This window comes from Humulus lupulus, chromosome 3 (genome assembly GCF_963169125.1).
Source record: "Humulus lupulus chromosome 3, drHumLupu1.1, whole genome shotgun sequence".
In the NCBI taxonomy this organism is placed as follows: domain Eukaryota; kingdom Viridiplantae; phylum Streptophyta; class Magnoliopsida; order Rosales; family Cannabaceae; genus Humulus; species Humulus lupulus.
The window spans coordinates 112,421,795-112,443,106 of record NC_084795.1 but is presented as its reverse complement, the minus strand read 5'-3'; the positions used below and the strand labels follow the sequence as shown (position 1 = coordinate 112,443,106).

Sequence of the window (21,312 nt, the reverse complement as noted above, 5' to 3'; positions counted from 1 at the left end):
TTAACGATTCGAGCTTGCATAGAGGAGAGCTGGGTTCAGTATGTCGGACCCACTACTAAGGCTCCCTAACTTCTACACAAAGCCCAAAAAGACAGGAATTTGAACCTTTGTTTTATTAACTGTTATTCAATTGATTAGGCCCAATTTAGTAATGCAAAGCAAATGGGCCTTCACAAGTGGAACCATCCACAAGAGAGGAATTTAAACTTTACATGTTCAATTGGGCCCAAATAAAACCTAACATTTTATGAAAGTTTTATTTGAGTTTTCCCACATTTTTTTAACGCAAAAATTGGGCCATCATTATACTTATGTTTAAAGCCCAAATGCAAAAAATAACTTAATAATGATGCTTGATATGTTAATAATTGGATGGGCCTAACATGCTACTCTATAAGCATGTATTATTAAATTATGCAAATATACCACAACAATATATTATTTTGTAAAATACCATAATTAATTAACATAGAATTCATCAGAAAAAATTCAATATAATTAATTAAACAAGTTACAAAATATTAAATTAATTAAAATAGAATTTATCAAACAAAATTCAATTTCAAATAATTAATTTAACCAATGTTGTTAAGTTGTTAGGAATGCAAGATATTTTATTTTTAAATATTTTAAAATTTTTTAAAATATCAAAATATCTTTTAACTAAATTTAAAATATCTAGTATTATCTGATAACTAATTATAAATATTTTAAACAATAAAAATATCTTGAATAATCAGATAACTAATTTTAATATTTTATTTATAACAAAATAAAAAATATCTTAAAATGTCATGATTATCAGATAATAAATTCAAAATATTTTAAAAAGAAAAAAATATCTATAAAATTATTAGATAATCAATTTTAAATATTTTAACCTTAACTGCACAAAATATCCAATTTATATATTTTTTTTCGAAAAAACGCCGCATGCGAGTTCCGGCACTGACGCTGTACGGACGTCCGTACGGATCCGTATTGCGTCCGTACGCCCGGGTCCCGGCGGCGGCTCCATGTGTGCCCAGCACACACACTGCAAAAAACAGTCCAAAATTTAAAAAAAAAAAAAATTCTGTGCAGTTTTTAAATCGAAACACAAGCAAAAAAACAACCAAATTATTGCTAAATTTACATAAGAAAAGAACACATGCACCAATAACATGTACCATCCAATTAATACCTAACATATCAATCAATTTCATACATGTTCATTCATGAAAATAAACTTGCAACCTGGCTCTAAGGCCAATTGTAGGAAAAACTCATTGTAGGATCTTTATTTATTTTTATGCAAACAAACAAACATGCAAATTCCTAGAACATGCTCCTATGAAATTGATACAAATACAAAGTAAAGTAAAAACTTACATTACGCAGCGAAATTGGAACAACTCCATCCTTCAATCTCTCTAACCCTAGATTCCTTTCTGTAGCAGAGTATTATCAAGAGATTGAACAAGATCAGCAACACAGTCTTCCTCACCAAGCCTTTGATCAACCTAGAACTAGTGTGGGCTGCTTCTCAACACATGAGATAGAGATCTTGCAGAGAAGAAGAAGAGAGAGTGGCCAAGAAAGGTTAGTATCTAGGTTTTCACTTACCAATCAACTGAAACTCACTTGCTTATGAAAACCTTACATATCATATTCCTTATATAGGCAACTTAATGAGATTTATTTAAATTTAAATTAATTAAAAATAATAAACAAAAATAAAAGCCTTGGGCTGCCATAAATGGACTTGGGCCCAATCTCTTTGTTTTGAATTTAAATCCCAACTGGGCCTAAATTCAAAACCTTTTATTTATTTATTTTTTAATTAATTAATTAAATCCTTATTCAAATTAACTAATTATAATTTCAAACTTGATTTAATATTATTTATTTATATTGATACCAATTTATCAATATTAATAAATTTACCCAAAGATTCTCTTTAATTCTCCAAATCTCATATCTCTGTAAATTTTCCAAAATTGACCTAGTCAACTTTAAAAATCCTAATTGATAATTAAATCAATTAATTGAGACATTCTAGATGATTTGCTCAAAGGTGATGCGGAGACTATGGATCCATGAAATCAAGCTCCAACAAGTTACCGTGAATTTATTTACGAATAATTTCACTACCTTATTAATTCCTCGTGAGTCCACTATAGACTCGGAATTGAACTCTTAAATTCATAGAACGTATTTTCAAAACCATAAAATACGTTATCCATTGTTATAACCATTACAATCAGTCAATCCTCTATCGATGACTTACTAACGATAACGAGCTGGGTGAAAATTACCGTTTTACCCCTCATTAGTATTTTATCCTTAACTCCCACTAAGTTCCTTATAAATGATATTTCCGTGAACTTAATCACATAAATGAGATCTCAATCATTTAACCTTTTGAACAAAGCAATTAAGGAAATCATCTTTTCACTTCTCATACAGAAGTTATAGATTTCGTATCTATGAATAATACTCCCACTCAATTACACTAATAAATCTCCAAGATGTAAGTATGGGCTAGACTGTAGGGTAAGCTGGTAACGAACAAGTCAAAAGATTTAAATAATATAATTAGTAGAATATTATCACTCAGAATTAAGATCGACTTAATATATGGTCAACATTGTGACATTGATTAGATTTGATAACAACGATACTTATTTATCAATCAATAATCAATATCGGTCCTAGTCTGATGTAACTAAATACATCCGATCTTATCTACTTGGTCGATGCCTTGGACAAGACATCACACCTTGAATGTGTAAGTAGATAATATCGTAGATTGCCTAATCAGTGAAAATCCAATGCACTGATCTAATCTTAGGACTCGTTCTTTTGAACATATAATTACAACTATAATCCACTGTGACCTAGTCACTATAATTGTAACTATCCATATGTTCAGGATTTTATAAATGTTTGTATTATTTCAATAATCATGTAATAAAACAAGTAAGCAACACGGTTGTCAAACTAAATGATTTCTACTACTTTTATTGATAATATGAAATCGTGCTACATGTCCGACATGGTTTTATAAGGGCATGTACACACCGCTTCACGCTCTCCGTACTCATGGTTGGTCGACTTTCCCCTTGCCCTTACCTACACCATAGAGCACCCGTGAGCCGAAGCCTAGCAAGAAAACCTTCACAAGCAAATAACATATGCATATCAAACACTTAACATATAAACAAGCCATCGACAGGCTATACACGTACGACCGTGCCGTCCCAGGTGCTTTACCAGGCCTTGGTTTCACGGTCCACATCGTGAGGATATCCCTGGTATCCTTTAGGGTCTCACCCTGGCAACTCGCACTCCGCGTGCTAAACGCTGCTCCCGGCCCCTTGCCGTTCTCGGGCTTCACCGTTCTCAGCCCTCGCCGTTCCCAGCTCTTGCCGTTCATTCATTTTTGTGTACACATAGTATAATTAAACAGATACTTAAACACATATAAATTCAATCAAAGGCTATGCCTTGCAACACTGTCACATAGGGCCGAGCCCTGCAACACAATCATATAGGGTTGTGCCCTGCAACATAAGCTCTACGGGAACAGTAGTTTTCTTACCTATGTCTCGAGCTTTCCAGGCACCAATATCCCGAGCACAGTCCCCTGGTCTGAGCTTCGTAGAAACCCTAGTCAAAGCATACCAACAATATCCATCCATCATGTTCTAATCCATTAAATAACTTTGGGTCATAATTTTAGTCCCCGAGACATTGAATTCTACCTATCCGGGTGATAAAATCCAACCCGAGCCTTAACTATTGAATTCCCAAGTCTAAAACCTCTTTAAAGCCCAAAAATGCACTAAGCGTCGCGGCCTCCAACTCAACCCAAGGCCTTGCCTCATTTCAGCCTACACGCGCCGCGACCCTTCCTGAAGGGCGCCGCGACGCGCCTCCATTTCCAGATGCCCCAATGTTCTAAGGGGCTGCGGCTTAGCAAGAACAGCGCCGCGGCCCGACCCCTCGAGCCCAGAAAAACTCACCATTTTTACCACGAAAACCAATCCAATTAACCCCAAAATCAACCCAACAACTCAAGCTAATCATCACAGAAGTTATACTATGGATTCAGCAACAAAACCCAACAAGAATTCAAGCTCAAAACCTCATCAAACTCAAAGTCAATTCTTCACTCAACACACATGCAATACTCTAGAATTTCTGCTTAAAACCAGTATAATTCACTAAGATTAAAGCTTACCTTTAGCTGAGTTGAGTCTCTGAATTAGGTCCTTAAGCTTCAAGCTTCTAGCTTCTAGCTCCCAAGATTCCCAGCCCAATTCCTTAGTTTTGATTAGTTTCCACCAATATTTCCCTTGGTGTGACTTAGAGAAAATAAAGAGAGAGAAGAGAGGATGCTTGGGTCGGTTTAGTGAATTATGAATGTTTCTTATGTTTTGTTTTATTTAACTTAGTCTCTAGGGTAACCTCAAGGCTCAGGGTACCAAAAACGTCCCCGAGGGCAAAATGGTAAATTTTCCCAATATTCCCTCCTAAACATTCTATCTTCAAATATATCTCAAAATATTTATTTCCATAACCCGATAACCCCATAAAACGCCTAATACCCGAAATACCCCTCGACTCGCCCCGAGTTAGATTTTCGACCCCGTTGTGACTTTCTAGCTAACCGCTCCCTAAGACTGTCTCGGATCGTGCAACACAGATATATCACAATTATTACAATTATCATATTTATGCCCTCAACGGGCTAAAATTACAAACTTGCCCCTAACAACCAAACAGGACCCCCATGCATATTTAATTCACCTAAACATGCATCACTAATCACATATTCACACAAATTCACATATTATAACAATAAATCACTTATTGCCATCCAGGCACGCTAATCAAGGCCCTAAGCCTTATTAGAAAATTTGGGTCATTACATATATTGTTTGAAAAATCTGTGTGAATCAGTTGTGGTTATGGGGTATGTAATACATGTTAATGTTTATCTGATTATTTGTATGATTTTTTGGAGTTTTCTTGTTGAGCCTTGGTTGACGGGTGCTTCGTGGTGCAAGTAAGAGCAATGGAAAGTTGAACTACCCATGGGTTGGAGAGCTATAGAGGCGGCATGTACATACTCATCTGGCTCGGCTGCCACAGTCAAGATATTCTGAGGAACAGGAGGTATTAGTTGAAATTTGCTGCTTAGGTTGGCTCAGTTTGTAATTTTCGACAAACTTGTGTTTTATATAGAAATATTTGGGATACCTTTAATTATTCAAACCTTTTAATGAAAAGTTCAACATTTTGACCAATACTTTTAATATGAAACTATTGTTTAACCTTAATTACACTTTTAAGTCTAAATGACTCACTTATTGTTAAGCATTATTTTTAACGCACGGTGTAACGATCTTGACTATTCTCGGCGTTACAGTGCCTACACTATAAATAAGAGTTATTAGAGTTTAAAAGTCTTAATCACACTTTTCAACACTCTCTAACCTGTCTCCCTCACTAGCTCAAAAAGATTATAGGTTTTCACTTAGAAACACACCAAGAATTGCTTGACTTGTGTGAGTTTCAATTTCTTGTTAAATCCCACGTCTCATTCCATTTTGTTGATTCTTCAAGATATTAAGGGACGACTTGGAATAGATATTTTGGACATCAATACTCCTCATGTATAAGCCTTTAGATGTTCGCCGAGTTTGAAGATTCAATTGTTCAATTCAAAGGGTGTATTTTTGTAAATTCTAACTATCTAAGACAGACTATTTTGATTTCATTTTTGGGTTTCCCATTATATTTTATGTTCAAACCTTAGATAGTTCTATAATATCTTATGTGAGGTAGCTATTTATCTAGGAGGTATAATTTCACTGTTTTATCATTCTCAAAATCTTTCTTTAATCTTTGAAGTTTCAAGATTTACCTTCATACTATGAATGTGAATCTTGACTAGTCACTAGAGTTTGTATTGTTGAATTTATTCCAATTATTCATTATCCATTTAGAAAGTGTAAGCCATAAATTCCCAACAGGTGCTAGCTCTATGACAAACTTGATGTCCTAGTCAGGGAATGTCTTAGTAAGTCTTTTGGAAATACTTTTGGACATTTGCATACTATGCACACATCTTTTGGTCCTAGATGCATCATCTTTGTTATTTCCACGATATTAGAAAGGTATGTTGATCATCCTCCAAACTTTCATCGCTGAGATAATTGGTGTCCGAAGTCCTATTTTTTTTCCCATAAAGACAAATTGTGTCTCTCCTTCAGGTTTAAAGACTACCACTTTTCTTCGATAATTGATCGTTGCTCCATACTTTGTAATCTAGCCCATCCCAAGCTTGACATCGTAATTACATATATCATATTCAATTAAGTCCCTAAGGAACTTTTTATCGTCTATCACTATTAGAACAACTTGTGTCCCCCTAGATGAGAGTGTTACCTTTCCTAATGATAATGTCATAGCAAAATTATCCCAAAATACCTTGGAAGGCGTACCTATTTTACATAGCGTACTAAGTTATAGTCGCTACGTTCCTCATTTGTTTGATAATGCCCCACCACATGTGAGCATTCTTTCTCAGTATATGAGCAGCACATATCACCCTATCTTCATCTATCAATTGCATAAAATAAAAAATTAATTCTATCAAACTTATCCATTCCTTTATTGCTAGTGGGTATGCTCTTCTTTCAAAAGTCAACGATTGACGCTTCCTAATCCTTTTGTAGATTGACGAAAACTAAATTCAGGTACTTGAGCATTTATAGTTGTAACCTACCATTGGCAACATGTTGTATCCCCGCAGGTGCCCGAGAAGCAGCTTGCCTAAAAAATTCCTCGTCTTGAAAATTATGGCGATTACTAAGCTGCGCCAAACTTTCCTTAATTTGCTTCAGTAGCAAGGGTAACTCCACTAACTACTACACAATTATAATGAATGGATCTTCTTGGAGACATCATGAATCAATCATAGTTCCCCCTATGATCGATAATAGCTAACTAGAAATTTTTTTGCCAAATTTGGCTGTTATACTACCAAAGTAGTAACATCATGCTAAAGCAACTAATTTATAGACTGGATAACTGGACTAATTACTAACTAAGTGACACCATGCCACTAACTACTAACTCCACTAGTGGGTAGTTGTAACTTGAATTCTTCACCAGTCTCTAACTTTCATCTCCACATCATCATTGATTAATAAACTTACTAGTCCACAACTCCACTCCTTAATAACAACTATTATTTCTTAGTTGTAAATAATAAATCAAATATATTTTGATCACTAAACCACCATGTATATTGACCCTCAACCTACAACTTTCTTGTTAGTTTAATCACTTTGTTACTTCCAAGTATCTTAGTAATCCATCAGGTGCAATCTCTAAAATCAAATTTATCTATCTAAACTTCTAAGCATCTAACTTAAGCAAAAATAATTAAATCACTAACTATTCTGAAGTTAACAACCCACCAAGATTTTGTGACCAACCTCAACTAATTATTCTACTTAAAGTCTCTAGTCTAGCAATTTTCTACAACCTTATAGCTAACTCACATATAAAACACACTTAGACAAGAGTTTAAAAATCTTAAATAAGCTAATATATCTTTACTTTCCTTCTAGGCATCTTCTTGAATGTATCAACACTATATGAATATATTTGTTCATACGAGTAATAAAAAAGCGTAAAGATTCAGAAATTTTTTTACTACTATAATACAAGATATTTATAGTGCGATGAGTCAAGTCCTTCCCAATCTTCATATGTATACCATGAAAGTCTTCGGGACCAAAATAACCTTCGACTTTGATACAAAATGTAATCCCTCACTTTTCCTAACTAGTGAACCAAACTAGTATTCTAAGTGTAAAAACATAATTTAACACTGTTGTTGAATTTCTCTGATTAATTTTATTAGTCGATAGAATAAATTTACAAACTATGTATATATATATATAAAAAAGAATGAAAATATATATCCTCTAATTCTATTGTGAAAAGAATATCCTAAAAACTAGGACATTAAATAATAAAATATACTTACATGGAAAGAAATAAAATACAATAATCCTAATAATTACGGTATCCTAATCAAAGATTTACATTCTAATATATCCACAATCCCCCTCAATTTGTATTGTATATATTATACAAACCTAACTTGGAATTAAATTCTTCAAAGCTTGTTCATGGTAGAGTCTATTAGGAATACTTATACATGATCTTATTTATTTTCATGTAAATCATATATTAAACAAATTAATATAAAAAAAACCTATAACATGTTTCTATAATTTAATTTAAACAAAGATAATGACAAGAACACTTACATTATATGCAACAGGATGAATAAGTCCTTCCTACAATTTTTCTAATCCTTGTATCCTTTCAGTAACATCCCGAATTCGCTAACAAGGCTTAGTTTCTTGATTAGCGTGTTGGGAGGGCAATAATTAATTTAATTATGTTATTATGTGGAATCAATGATTATGTGATTAGAAATGCATGTTTATGTGAATTCAATATGCATGTGGGCCCATTTTGGTTAGTAGGGGCACATTTGTAATTTTGGCCCGTTGATGGCATAAATGTAAATTATACGTGTGATGTGCTTCAGACAACAAGATTGTGGAGATTTATTTGTGATGTGTGATCTGATACGATCCTAGGGAATGGAATAACGAAATAGTCAAAACGGCGTCGAATATCCAGCTGGGGTGAGCCTAGAGGTATTTTGGGAATGTAGCACGTGTTTGGGATTACCAGGTAACATGTAGTAATCTAGTGATAATTTAAGGATGTCGGGAATATATGGAGAATTATAGGAACACTCGAGGAAATAGTGGGATGTGACAAATGACGAATCTACCCTTGGTGGTATTAAAGGGCTAGGATTAATCTTAGGGGTAATTGGGTCATTTTAAGGCTAAGGGATAAACTTGGTTGGACTTATCATATAAGAACCTTTAGGAAAAGAACCAAACACTCTCATCTGCCTTCTCTCTCTCTCTCTCTCTCCCATGTTCATTCGCCCTCTCTCTTGGTGTTTGGAGGAGTATTGGGAACATTGAAGAAATTTGCTCAGAAGTTGAGGATTTGAGGCTGGGGACATGTGGAAATAAAGCTAGGAGGAAACTTGAGGCAGTTCAAGGTCATAATTCATAGCTGGGGTAAGCTTTAAACTTGATTTAATTAACACATGGGCTTGTTTTCTTAGTATTTTTGATGTTTTGAACTCAAGAGATTTAAGTAGGTTGTGATGAGGTTTTAGTTTTGTTTTCGAGTTTATGTACCACTCCAGGTGTAGTGGTAGTATTTTGGGACTCAATTCAGGCATTAGAACATGTTTAGATCAAGTTGCAGGAGGTTTCGAATTCTGAAAATTCTGGAAATTCTGGGTTCATAGGGTCACGTTGCAGCGTTGTTATTGAGCGACGCGGCCCATATGAACCCATGAGGCTTGGGAACCTCTGAATTTTCCCAGGCACCGTGACACAGGCTGAGGCGCATTGTGGCCCATGTCCCCTTGATGAGAGCCCAAGGCTCTATGAATAGTGGTGCTCCACGACCCTAATGGGCAGGGCCGCGACTCAAATAAGGGATTTTGGCCAAAATAGGGTTTTGAGCTCGGGAACCCATATTTAAAGGCTCGGGAGGGATTCTACTACCCGGTTTAGTAGAATTCAAGGTCTCAAAGGCTAGAATATTAATATGAAGTTCTTAATTGATTAGGGCTTGATGGAGGTCTATTTATTGACGCGTTGTGACTAGGTTTTACGTCAAGGCTCGAGTTTAGGGGATCATGCTTGGGATCACATTAATCAATTAGCTCGGGACACAGGTATGAAAATTACTTGTACCCATAGAGTAGGGCATGGCCTTATTATTTGTGTTTGATGTGTGTGTGAATACCTGTAAAATTTATGTTATGTTGTGGATAATTATAAATGAATGGTAAAGGCCAAGAATGGTGAAGGCCTGGGACGGAAAAGGCCGGGATCGACATTGAGCATGCTGAATGCAATCCGCTATGGCAACATCCTATAAGGGTAATGTACTCATCTACTCGGTGAAGACTGTGAACCCAGTGCCTGGTAAAGCACCTTGGTTTGCATAGGTCGCTATATGTTTAAGCCTTTTATTACTGGATTGAATTATGATATGCTTTATGTTGAGTATTCTTGTTGGGCCTCAGTGCACAGGTGCTCTATGGAGAGCGTGGAGCGTCGTGTACATGTTCGGTTTACCTGGCTACCACGGCCAGGGATTGTTTGGCAGGATGTGCTATAAATAGTTGGTTTTGTCGCTTAGGTCGACTATATCTAAAATTTTTAATTGTAACACATTTTTTAAACAATATTTTGGGATCCCAAAGTATAAGTTATATGACTTTATAGAATTTCCAATTATTTTGTAATGAACATTCATCAAATGAGTTTTTACTTCGATTTAATCACACTTTTCAACATAAAACCTCTATTAGATAGCACATGGTACATTTATAAATCATATGGTAATGACTCTAAGGTAGTAGGGCGTTACAACATGGTATCAGAGCATGCCAATGTTTATGGTTCCTGGAGATCGACAAAACATGTGCGCTCGCTACTAGAGACAAGCTCGACTCAGGGTTGGTCGGTATTAATTGAATTATGTGTTTAATTTCTTGTTCGAGTTGCCCTATTTAACTGAATATTATTGATAGAGCATGATTTATATGTTTGTATATATATGATGCCAGGGCACGACCCCTTTGAGTTCTATGTGTTTATGATATGCGTATGTGGTTTTGAATTGATGTTGTTATCATGCTTGATGTGCAACGCCTTTGATTGCAAGCATATTGAAGTTATGCCTCAATGATCGATTATACTTCATGACAATAATGCCGAAGATGAAAACCAGCATTAGGACCCTCCACCTGCCCCACAGAACTAGAAATAGCTGTTTGCCAAAATGGAAGCAAGAGTTCAGCATATGGAAGATGAGCTCCAAGCACTGAGGCAGCATGCCCTTCCCGAGGGTATTGGGTTACAAATTACATAGGTTATGGCACTAGTCCCAACCTAGCCTATGATGGAGAATAGGTGGGAGCCTTTATACGAGAGGTTCAGGAAGCAACACCCTCCCACCTTCGAGGGCAGTCCAGACCCACTGCTGGTAGAGCAATGGATGAATATGACTTCTTTCATCCTTGATTTTATGAGGGTGGAAGGGAGCGAGAGGGTGGCATCATTACAACATTTTTGACCAAATATCACGTTGAAATATAACAGATTTTAAGAAGTGTCATTAATACTTTATGGAAATAAAAAAAGGTGCACAAATTTTTGAGGAAATGAATTAATACCGCCAAATACTTTCTTATTTTATTATTTCATTAATCTCTCTCTTCTCTCATCGTCGTACCCTTTTTCTTCTCAACGCTCTATCTCCCTCACATCTATCTAATTTCTAACCTCTCAACTCCATTTTTTCACATTCTCTCTTATAGATGGATGGTGTGGGAAACTCGACAGAGGTGGTGACGGGGGCTCGACCGCGCAGGAGCTTGACGATTTCTATCTCCGCTATAGTCATTGAATGTTCGGCAGTGTGCGGGGTCAAGCGTGGGACTAGGTAGTCATTAATACTATGATCTTGGAATTTATATACTCTATAATTTTCATAATAGCTTTTGAGAAAGTCACTTTTGACTTGATTCTCTTTGAATTGGAAGAGTCATTTGGCATGAAGTTTGAGTTTCATTTGGGTTTTTCTCTTCTATCAAAATTTCTCTTTTGGTTGTGTACAAGTATTTTGAAAATGATGCAAGTTTGCAATAATATTAGTGTTATTTTCTGTGCTATTTTATCTAGGGCTTGACTTTGCCGTGTTACAGAGAGAAACCCTAGAGCAAGAAGAGAAGAGAGGTAGAAGAAAATGCCGGCTGGACACGGTCTACGATCTAGGACACGAGACCTATTTTCACGTCCCTTCAGGAAGAAGGGGTACATCCCTCTCTCCACCTACCTCAAGACCTACAAGACCGGCGAGTATGTCGATATTAAGGTGAACGGCACCATTCACAAGGGTATGCCCCACAAGTTCTACCATGGCCGAACTGGGCATGTTTGGAACATCACCAAGCGCGCTATTGGCGTGGAGGTTAACAAGCAGGTTGGGAGCTGCATCATTAAGAAGAGGATTCATGTTCGTGTGGAGCATGTCCAGCCCTCTAGATGCACTGAGGAGTTCAGAAACAGAAAGTTAAGGAACGATAAGCTCAAGGCCGAGGGCAAGTTGAAGGGTGAGGCCATCAGTACCAAGAGGCAGCTAGAGGGTCCCAAGCCAGGTTTTATGGTCGAAGGAGCTCAGTTGGAAACTATCACCCCCATTCCTTACGATGTTGTCAACGATCTCAAGGGTGGTTATTAGATCTTTTTATGTATTATTTTTTCTTCTCAATGTTTTGTTCTATTATGTTCTTGTCTGGTTTTGATTTTGTTTTCAAGACTATCAATGGAAACGTTTCCTTAATTAGTTCAAGTACTCGAAGCCGTTGTTAGTTTTCATATTTTGAATACTATTCTAAGTACAATTTTGTTTTAAAAAAATTATATGCTATTTTTGTTGTGTACAGAAATATTCCAAGAGTCCAAGATTTTCGGTTTATGAAAGACAAAAAGCAAGAGGCATTCTCATCTTTCATGCACTGCAACTCTTATCTTTCACGCAAGGCACATAACCTCACGACACCAGGTCTTCATGGCAACTCACCTCACTAGTCATGGCATCAATTCGGAAGGACACCTCAAAGCTTCACAAAAGCCAGATGGCAGCAAGCAGTAGGCACAACACCTAAGTATCTCACGGCATCAGGTCTTCATTTATTAAGATTTTTTTTTGAATAAATTTCTGAAGTCAACTCTATATTCGCTCAGGTATATACATGTAATACTGTTTCTGAGATATACTTTTATGAGTTACATCTGTCTATAGAGTTAAGCGAATATAGATATACTGTAATACTGAGCTTAAACCTCCTCCCTGAGCTTCATTGTCTATAGAGTTGAGCGAAAATTTCTGAAGTCAACTCTATATTCGCTCAGGTAAAACTTTTTTTCCTAATTTCATTACTTTAAAATGTAGTTTTATTTTATGAATAACATTGAACCTAGTAGCCATTGCTTGATTGTTCTGTTGCTGTATATAATTATTGCTGCTTGTTGTGGAAGCACCACTCATATATTAAGTGATATTATGCAATAAGCACCACTCAGAAGCTTTGATCATGTTTTTTTATTTGTCATATGTCTAACAAGTTTTTTCCACTATTGATATATGTACAAGTGTGCAAATTTGTAGGTTGAGTATGAGCTATCTAATAAAGAAGCAGTTATGTCAAAGATAAAATATAGTCTATTAGATTCACTAAACTAACATACATACAATTTAAATTTGCAATGCAGCTAAAGCCAGTACAAAAAAGATGAGCTATCAATGAAATGAAATACAGTCTATTAGTCTCTCGTCACTCTCTTCTATTGAGCCGCTGAAGCACACATGATGATGCCCCTGCTGAAGCAAGAACCCAAGCAACCCAGCTGCTCAAGAAGCCGTTTGTCAGTGAGTTTTCTTTTCTTTTTATGTTTTTAGATTTTAGTTTAATATCAAGAAACATTTTGAATATATCAATACATATATTTGTTTGTGTTGGAATTGTTTCTAATGGAGAGGATATAGTGAGAAAAATTAGAGAGGTTGTAAGCATTAGAATACAAGAAAGACCAAAGAGCTTTTATGTGTTAAGAGATAAACTTTTGAGAGCACCAATGTTGTTATATACATATGCAGGAGACTACTGCAGAGGACTTAAACTTACGAATAGATATTTATGATGAAATTGGGATTGGAGGAGGTGCTTTTGGAATTTCTGGAGGACTACTTCATCCTTATTCCCCTAAAGGTTAATGGGTACTCTTTATTTTTATCTTTTGAAGAAAACAGGAGGAAATAGGGTATTCATGTAAGAAGTTAATGATGTTGGGTATTATGGTCTTGCAGCTAAGCTTCTATGGAGGGGTGCTGAGTGTTGGAATGAGTGTTTAAAGCTTTTGGGCGTTGCTGAAGCAACAGAAGCATCAATGGATTCTGACCAGTTAAGCTCTGGAATTTCAGATTTTGATACTCACTTTCAAGGCCTCATAGTTTAGAAAAGGTTTCTTTCTCTCTCTCTCTATATATTTATATAACTGCAGTTGTCTCAACTTATTTCTATATTCTATTCCATATTTGTCATTTGTGAAATGTTCTGTTTTAACTAGTGTGAAGTATATGGTTGTTGTTGATGAATGGAATGCACTAGTACATAATGGAAAACTAGGCAAATAATGCATTTACAATAATGGAAAACTTTATTGTATTTGAGTATACAATAATGTTTTTTGAAAGGTCAAAAGGGTTCTGTAGCATATGATGCAAAATTAAGTAAAAAAATATTGAAGTATTGTGTGTTGATGATGCTGTGATGATATGTGTATGCGTGTATATAATCTTGCTCCATGGGTTCTAGTTTTTTTTTTTTGTCAAGGTGGTTTCAAACTTGTTTAACTATTGACAAGTATTAGTTGCAAAAAAAGTTGCACCATTTCAACTTTAAATCTCAAATAAGATTTTGTATCTTTCAAAAATTTAATTGGACTTATAAAACTAATTAAAATAAGTTTGTTGTTGTACCTTTATTCTTCAGTTATCGTTTCCTCAGCTCAACAACCTTTTACAAAAGTATTGGATCCAAATTCAACTACTTTCCTTTTTTATTTTCTCTTGTAGTAAAACATGTCCTTTTTGAAGCTCTCCCTACTTTTGTTCTTTGGTGTTTTTGTTGAATTTCATATAACAACTATGCAGTATTTTTAAAATTTATAATTGCTTTGCCATTTGATTTTCTTCTGCTGTATGTTTTATGAAGACAACATTTGAGGATGTTTTCCCTGCGGAGGCAACAATTGTTGAGGAATATCTGCAGTAGGTACGTTAGTCTTAAAATTGTTTGCATCTGTGCTTGTTATTCTTTATTTTTTGTTTAAAAGATATTTTTTGCTTTCTCTACTTGCTCTGGAGTAACTATCCTTCTATGTTACTTTTGTTAGAGTGGTTTGAATGTGTTGGCATAATTTTATAACCAATTTAGCTACTTAAAACAATTATTCGAATTTTCTAAAATACAAGTGTTTATTCAAGCCATTGGTACTGACTGTTGGCATGTGAATTAGTTTTATAGTCTCTTTCTCTCTCTCACTCTCCTCTATAATATATATTTATATTTTGTTAAGAAGAGAGAATCATTCAATATATAGCTGCAAGCAAGCCTGAAAATTTAATTGATTCTGAGAAAATAGCTGTTCTTCTAACAACTTGATATACTTTGGCCATGTTTGTGACTGATAATGATTTCTTAATCATACCTATGCACCAGGTGCATGAAATGGAAATTATTTCAGCTGTCCAAGAAGCTCAAAAGGATAACCTCAAAAGTTTTAATGATTACATGTTGAAATTGTTGGAGGTTAGTATGACACATGGGATATGCAGAATGTTACCCTAATCAATCAATGATATTGTGAGCGCATACAAGATGAATAATATTTGGTTATTAATCTAATATATTTTAAATTCTTTTGAAGTTTTATAAGGTGTTTATATCATTGAGCTGAATAATGAACAAATTATAGACAGATTATGTGTGCATAAATATATTCTATGCAGTGATTATCATTGCTGTTGAGCGTTGATCCTGATGATTTTTAAATTTTAATGCTTTGTAGGAGGATTGGTAAAAAGAAAAATGAGATAGTCTTCAAAGCTTGAGTCAAATTTCCATCTTGAGCGGGGTCATGAAAAATATGTAGTGGATACTATCCAAAGTCATCCTGCCCAGGTAATAACTTAATATTCTACCATGACAGTTTATTACTGCCTAGCAGGATTTTAATATTTTGGGAATGATTTTTCCAATGATGCTTAGTGTAGCCTAGATTCTAGTAATTCTGTAGCCTTATTGATCCTGACTTGCTCATGTCTTATGCTCAAATTTTTTCTTCTGCTATTGTGTTTTACATTGATTTAGGGAACTTGCTATTTTGATATATTTCTGATTGTTTTACTTTTTTTTGGTCTTCTTCTTCTAATGTCATAACGTGCTCATACTACTTGGGCAGTAGCACTTTTTTGGACTTCCGAACCTTTCCTTTTAGTGCCAAGGCATTTTCCTTTTTCATTTTTGGGTGATTAATAAGTATGGTGGCAGAGGGTGATGACTACTAGCATTCTTTAATTTATGATATTTTAGTAGAATACAATATGATGACACTTGGCTGAACACGAAGAAATTGAACCTAAATGCTTGGTTTATTTATAGTAAAAAGGTTTCATGATTGGAATTAGTTTATTCATATACCCTTTTCAAGGGTCCCTAAAGCCACTGAACTGATATTCTATATTACAGCAGAGTTTTCAAGGGTCCCTGAAGACAGTATTTGGAAATCTACAATAAAAATGGCAAATTCGTTACTCTTGTTATTTGGAACTTTATATTTGATCTAATTCTAGTTCATGTGTCTATGCTATTGGGTTTTCTTTATAAATTAGTTGTTGTATTGTATATATATATATTTATATGTTTGGTTGGTGTATCATTTGCATTTTCATTTCATAATCATAAAGTGTTTGAGCTAACTTTTCTAATGAGTATTTTACCAAGCATAAATCTTCAATATTCCATGCCTATGTGCTGTAGTTAGTGTAATTGCATGGCCATCTTATAAAGTCGTAATGAGTTTATTAACTTTCTTTCTTTTTGTACTCTTTTAGTTTACTATTAACTCTAAGTTTGAGCATTAATTATTTAAACTCTTGTGTAGCTAAGAAAATCAACCTCACAACAAAGACAAGTGCACAATTGAATGGATGATGAATTGGAGGGTGGAGCAAGCTTCATGGTTTACTTTTTGTGTATCTTGTTGTGTTTCTGTTTTTTACTTTTGAAGCAAAAGATGTGCAAGACTATAGAATTTTATTATGTATGCTTTCAAACTCAAGTTAGAACTAAGAACTTTTGAAGTGGACAGTGTCATGGTTTGAAGTAGTTCGTCTTCAAATGTAAAAATACTCATGGTTTATCATATATATTGAATATTTTAGATTTTTTGATCTATTTAATATTACACTTGTGATCAATTGTGATTTTTTTTAATAAAAATAAAATAATAAAAACTTTTTACAACAATTAAAAATGCACACTACAAAATAACAAAATGTTATTACTGGGAGAATTTACAATAATTATGGTTGTTTTGTATAATATATTATAATTGGGACAAAAAGTTATGATTTATATAATAGAATGAACTAAAAATGTTATAAAATGATCAAATATAACAATTTTCATAACAGTTGGAAAGTGTTATGCATAAAGTATAAGATTAAACTTCAAATTTATAACTAAGTACTCTAACTAAATGTTATTATTTGAATATTATAGCAACTAAAAATGTGTTATTGAATAGTTTAAGATAACATTGAACATAACATTTGAATACTGTTATAGAAAAGACAGGACTTTTAATAACAGGGGCTATGTTAGCGTTTTTAGAAGCGTTATCAATACTCCCGGTTAGCAGTTTTTAAGTGTTATGAATACTGTTTTTTCTTGTAGTGCATGTGCCAGTTATATGTTAAGAGAAGACGCCCGCATCTGGTGGCAAGTTGTGTCCCAAAAAAGGGATGCAACGGCTATAACCTGGGAATAATTTAAGATGTCTTCAATGAGAAATACTACAGTGTTGCAGTCCGAGCTGCAAAGGTAGATGAGTTTATCAACCTGACTCAGAACAGAAGGATGGTTGCAGAATATGCACTGAAGTTCGACCGATTGGCGAAGTTCGCGCTGCACTTGGTGGCTACTGTTATGGCACAAAGGGATAGATTTGGACGGGGATTGAACGCCACGATAGCCTGTGATGTTAAGATAACATTAGATCTGAGGACTACCACTTATGTTCAGGTAGTGAAGAAGGCACTTACAGCTAAGGGGGCTGAAGATCAGATATGGAGAAAGGTCGCCGCAAGGCGTGATGCTCAGAGGATGGTGCCTCCTTTCACTGGTTCTAGCCGGGGTAGTTGCCTCAGTGAGCAGAAGAGAAAGGCCCCAGATTCCTTTGATCCTCTTGGCCCAGATAGGAAGGCACTAGGTGCTTTCATTGGTCGTCAGGGTAGGTGAGAGAACTGGCGAAGCTTCCCAGAGTATCCTTGGTGCAGGCAACGACATCTAGGGGAGTGCAGAGTTAAAGCATGCTTCACTTATGGGAGTGTTAGTCACCTAAGGAAGGAGTGCCCACAAGCCAGAAAGGAAGAATCAAAGAAAAGTGACAACCTCACTCTAGCCAGAGTGTTCATCTAGTACCTTGGTCGTGATAGGTCAGAGTTCTAGTTTCAGTTCTTCATTTAATGCATTATTTGATTCAAGAGCTACCCATTCATTTGTATTCGCTAGAGTGATAGATCGTTTGTGTAGACCTTTTGATATGTATGCTAGGGGATTCAGGACTTTGTTGCCAACAGGGGAACTGGTAGTCTCTAGGAGATGGGTTAGAGCATTATTAGTAGAGATAGACAGTAGAGAGTTGTCTGTGGATGTGATTGAGTTAGATATGGATGACTTTTATGGATTGGTTATCAAAGTACGGGGCGACGATAGACTACAAGAGAAGAATGTTGACCTTTGAACTGGAAGGGGAGGTACCTTTTGTATTTGTGGGGTCAGTGAGTGGGCCACGATTACCTATGATCTCTGCACTGAAGGCTAGAGACCTAAGGAAGAGGGCTACATAAGATTCCTAGCAAACATAGTGGATACCTCTAGGACTGTCTCAGTTGGATCGAATGAGACCAGACTAGTGTGTGAATTTCTTGATGTATTCCCAACAGACTTGCCAGGGTTGCCACCAAGCCGTGAGATCGAGTTCGTCATAGAGTTGGCACCACGGGCGGAGCCAGTATCTAGGATACCTTATAGAATGGCACCAGTAGAGTTGAAGAAACAAAAGATTCAGTTGCAGGAGTTACTGGATCTAGGATTCATCAGACCTAGTTTTCGCCATGGTGTGCTCCAGTGTTGTTTGTGAAGAAGAAAGATGGATCCTTAAGGATGTGCACCGACTACAGAGAGTTGAATACCTTAACCATTAGGAATAAGTATCCAATACCCAAGATCGATGACTTGTTTGACCAGCTACACGGGAAGACGGTGTTTTCTAAGATTGACCTTCGGTATTTTCTAAGAGGAGGATATACCAAAGACCACATTCTGTAGGAAGTATGGACATTATGAATTCCTGGTCATGTCCTTTGGATTAACCAATGCCTCAGCAGCCTTTATGGACTTGATGAATAGGGTCTTCAGGGATGATTTGGATAAGTTTGTGATCGTATTCATCGATGATATACTAGGGCACTCCTAGTCAGAGACAGAGCACGAGCAACATCTTCATTTGGTACTACATCGGCTGAGAGAACATAGGTTATATGCTAACTTCAAGAAATTTGAGTTTTTGTTGCCCCAAGTAACATTTCAGTCCCATATTGTGAGTAAGGAGGGGATTCTGGTTGATCCAAGCAAGGTTGAGGCTGTGAGAGATTGACCCAAACCGAGCAGTGTACCAGAGGTTAGGAGTTTCTTGGAATTAGCAGGGTACTATCGGTGGTTTGTTGAGGGATTCTCTAGAATAGCTACACCTTTGACTGAGTTGACGTGTAAGAAGACCAAGTATGTCTGACAGATAGATGTTAGAATAGTTTCAAGGAGTTGAAGGATAGACTGATCTTCGCTCTAGTATTGAGTCTTCCATCAGATAATGAGAAGTTTGTAGTCTATTGCGATGCTTCGAGGCAGGGTTTGGGTGTGTATTGATGCATGCCGGAAAAGTGATAGCCTATGCATCGAGACAGCTGAAGGAGTATGAGCAGAGGTATCCCACTCACGATCTGGAAATGGCAGCGGTGGTATTTGCACTGGAGGTATGAAGCCATTATCTATATGGAGATAAGTGTGAAATATACACCCACCATAAAAGTTTAAAGTATTTCTTCACTTAAAAGGACCTGAATATGTGCCAAAGGCGTTGGCTGGAATTTGTAAAGGACTACGACTGTGACATTTTATACCATCCAAGGAAGGCCAATGTGGTGGCCAACGCATTAAGTCAGAAGGGCCCAGGGCAGTTATTCAGTTCGGGGCAGATATCAGAGAGATTGGTAGTTGGTCATCTAGCCAATATCACACTCTAGTCCATGGTCCTTGAAAGGATCAAGGGAGTACAGAAGGAGGATCCACAGTTGAGGAAGCACAAGGATGATGTCTTAGCTGGAGTGGCTAGAGACTTTTCTATTTCAGAGGTGGGTTTACAGAGGTATAAAGGTCGGATTTGCGTTCTGATGGATTCTGGTATCACGCGAGAGATTCTAGATGAATCTTATACAACTCCCTACTCCTTACATCTAGGTACGATGAAGATGTACCAAGACTTAAGAAATTTGTATTGGTGGTCAGGGATGAAGAGGGACATAGTGGATTATGTGGCCAAGTGTTTAACCTATCAGCAGGTGAAGGCTAGACATCAAAGGCCAACAGGGTTGCTGCAACCTTTAGGGATATCGGAGTTGAAGTGGGGGGATATCACCATGAACATCATGGTTTAATTACTGAAGATAGTAGGACCGTATGATTTTATGTGAGTGATTGTGGATAGGTACACCAAATCAACCCACTTTTTGCCTGTTAAAACAACTCATACGATGGAACAGTATACTGAGTTCTATGTGATGGAAATTGTGTGACTTTATGGGGCTCTGAGGTCGATAGTTTCTGACAAGGACCCCACCTTCACCTCTAAGTTTTGCGAGAGCCGGCATATATGGGCACACAATTGCGGTTTAGTACCGCTTAACATCCTCCGATGGATGGACAGTCTGAGAGGACGATTCAAATACTGGAGGATATGCTACGGGTCTGCGTGCTGGATTTTGGGGGATCTTAGAGTAAGTATCTCCCTTTGATCGAATTTTCCTATAATAACAACGATCAGGAAACTATCAGAGTGGCTCCGTATGAAATGTTATATGGGAGGAAGTGCAGATCTCCCATCCATTGGGATGAGACAGAAGAGTTATTCAGACTTGAGACGCATGAGTGTAGAGTTTCAAGTCAGCGATCATGTGTTTCTCAGAGTTTCTCCTTTGAAAGAAGTAAAGTAATTTGGAGTGAAA

General features: G+C 36.3%; 1 protein-coding gene and 2 long non-coding RNA genes across 3 annotated transcripts; all 3 read left to right on the top strand.

The window, feature by feature from the left end:
- The first annotated feature begins 11,842 nt into the window (after positions 1–11,842).
- LOC133821315 (large ribosomal subunit protein eL21x/eL21w-like) lies at positions 11,843–12,888 on the top strand. Its single transcript, XM_062253685.1, has 2 exons — positions 11,843–12,412; positions 12,629–12,888. The coding sequence occupies exons 1-2, from the start codon at positions 11,929–11,931 to the stop codon at positions 12,661–12,663; spliced, it is 519 nt and encodes a 172-aa protein (XP_062109669.1). The 5' UTR covers positions 11,843–11,928; the 3' UTR covers positions 12,664–12,888.
- Positions 12,889–13,848: 960 nt separating this feature from the next.
- Positions 13,849–14,994, top strand: LOC133821314 (uncharacterized). Its single transcript, XR_009887468.1, has 3 exons — positions 13,849–13,954; positions 14,053–14,206; positions 14,960–14,994. It is a non-coding gene; the product is annotated as an uncharacterized LOC133821314 (long non-coding RNA).
- Positions 14,995–15,871: 877 nt separating this feature from the next.
- On the top strand, positions 15,872–17,134 carry LOC133821313 (uncharacterized). Its single transcript, XR_009887467.1, has 2 exons — positions 15,872–15,928; positions 16,911–17,134. It is a non-coding gene; the product is annotated as an uncharacterized LOC133821313 (long non-coding RNA).
- Positions 17,135–21,312: the final 4,178 nt, after the last annotated feature.

Coding starts and splice junctions, on each gene's coding strand:
- LOC133821315 (XM_062253685.1), top strand. CDS start 11,929: ATGCCGGCTGGACACGGTCTACGATCTAGGACACGAGACCTATTTTCA. Junction 12,413..12,628: donor TGTTGTCAACGATCTCAAGG/GTGGTTATTAGA, acceptor TGTTGTGTACAG/AAATATTCCAAGAGTCCAAG.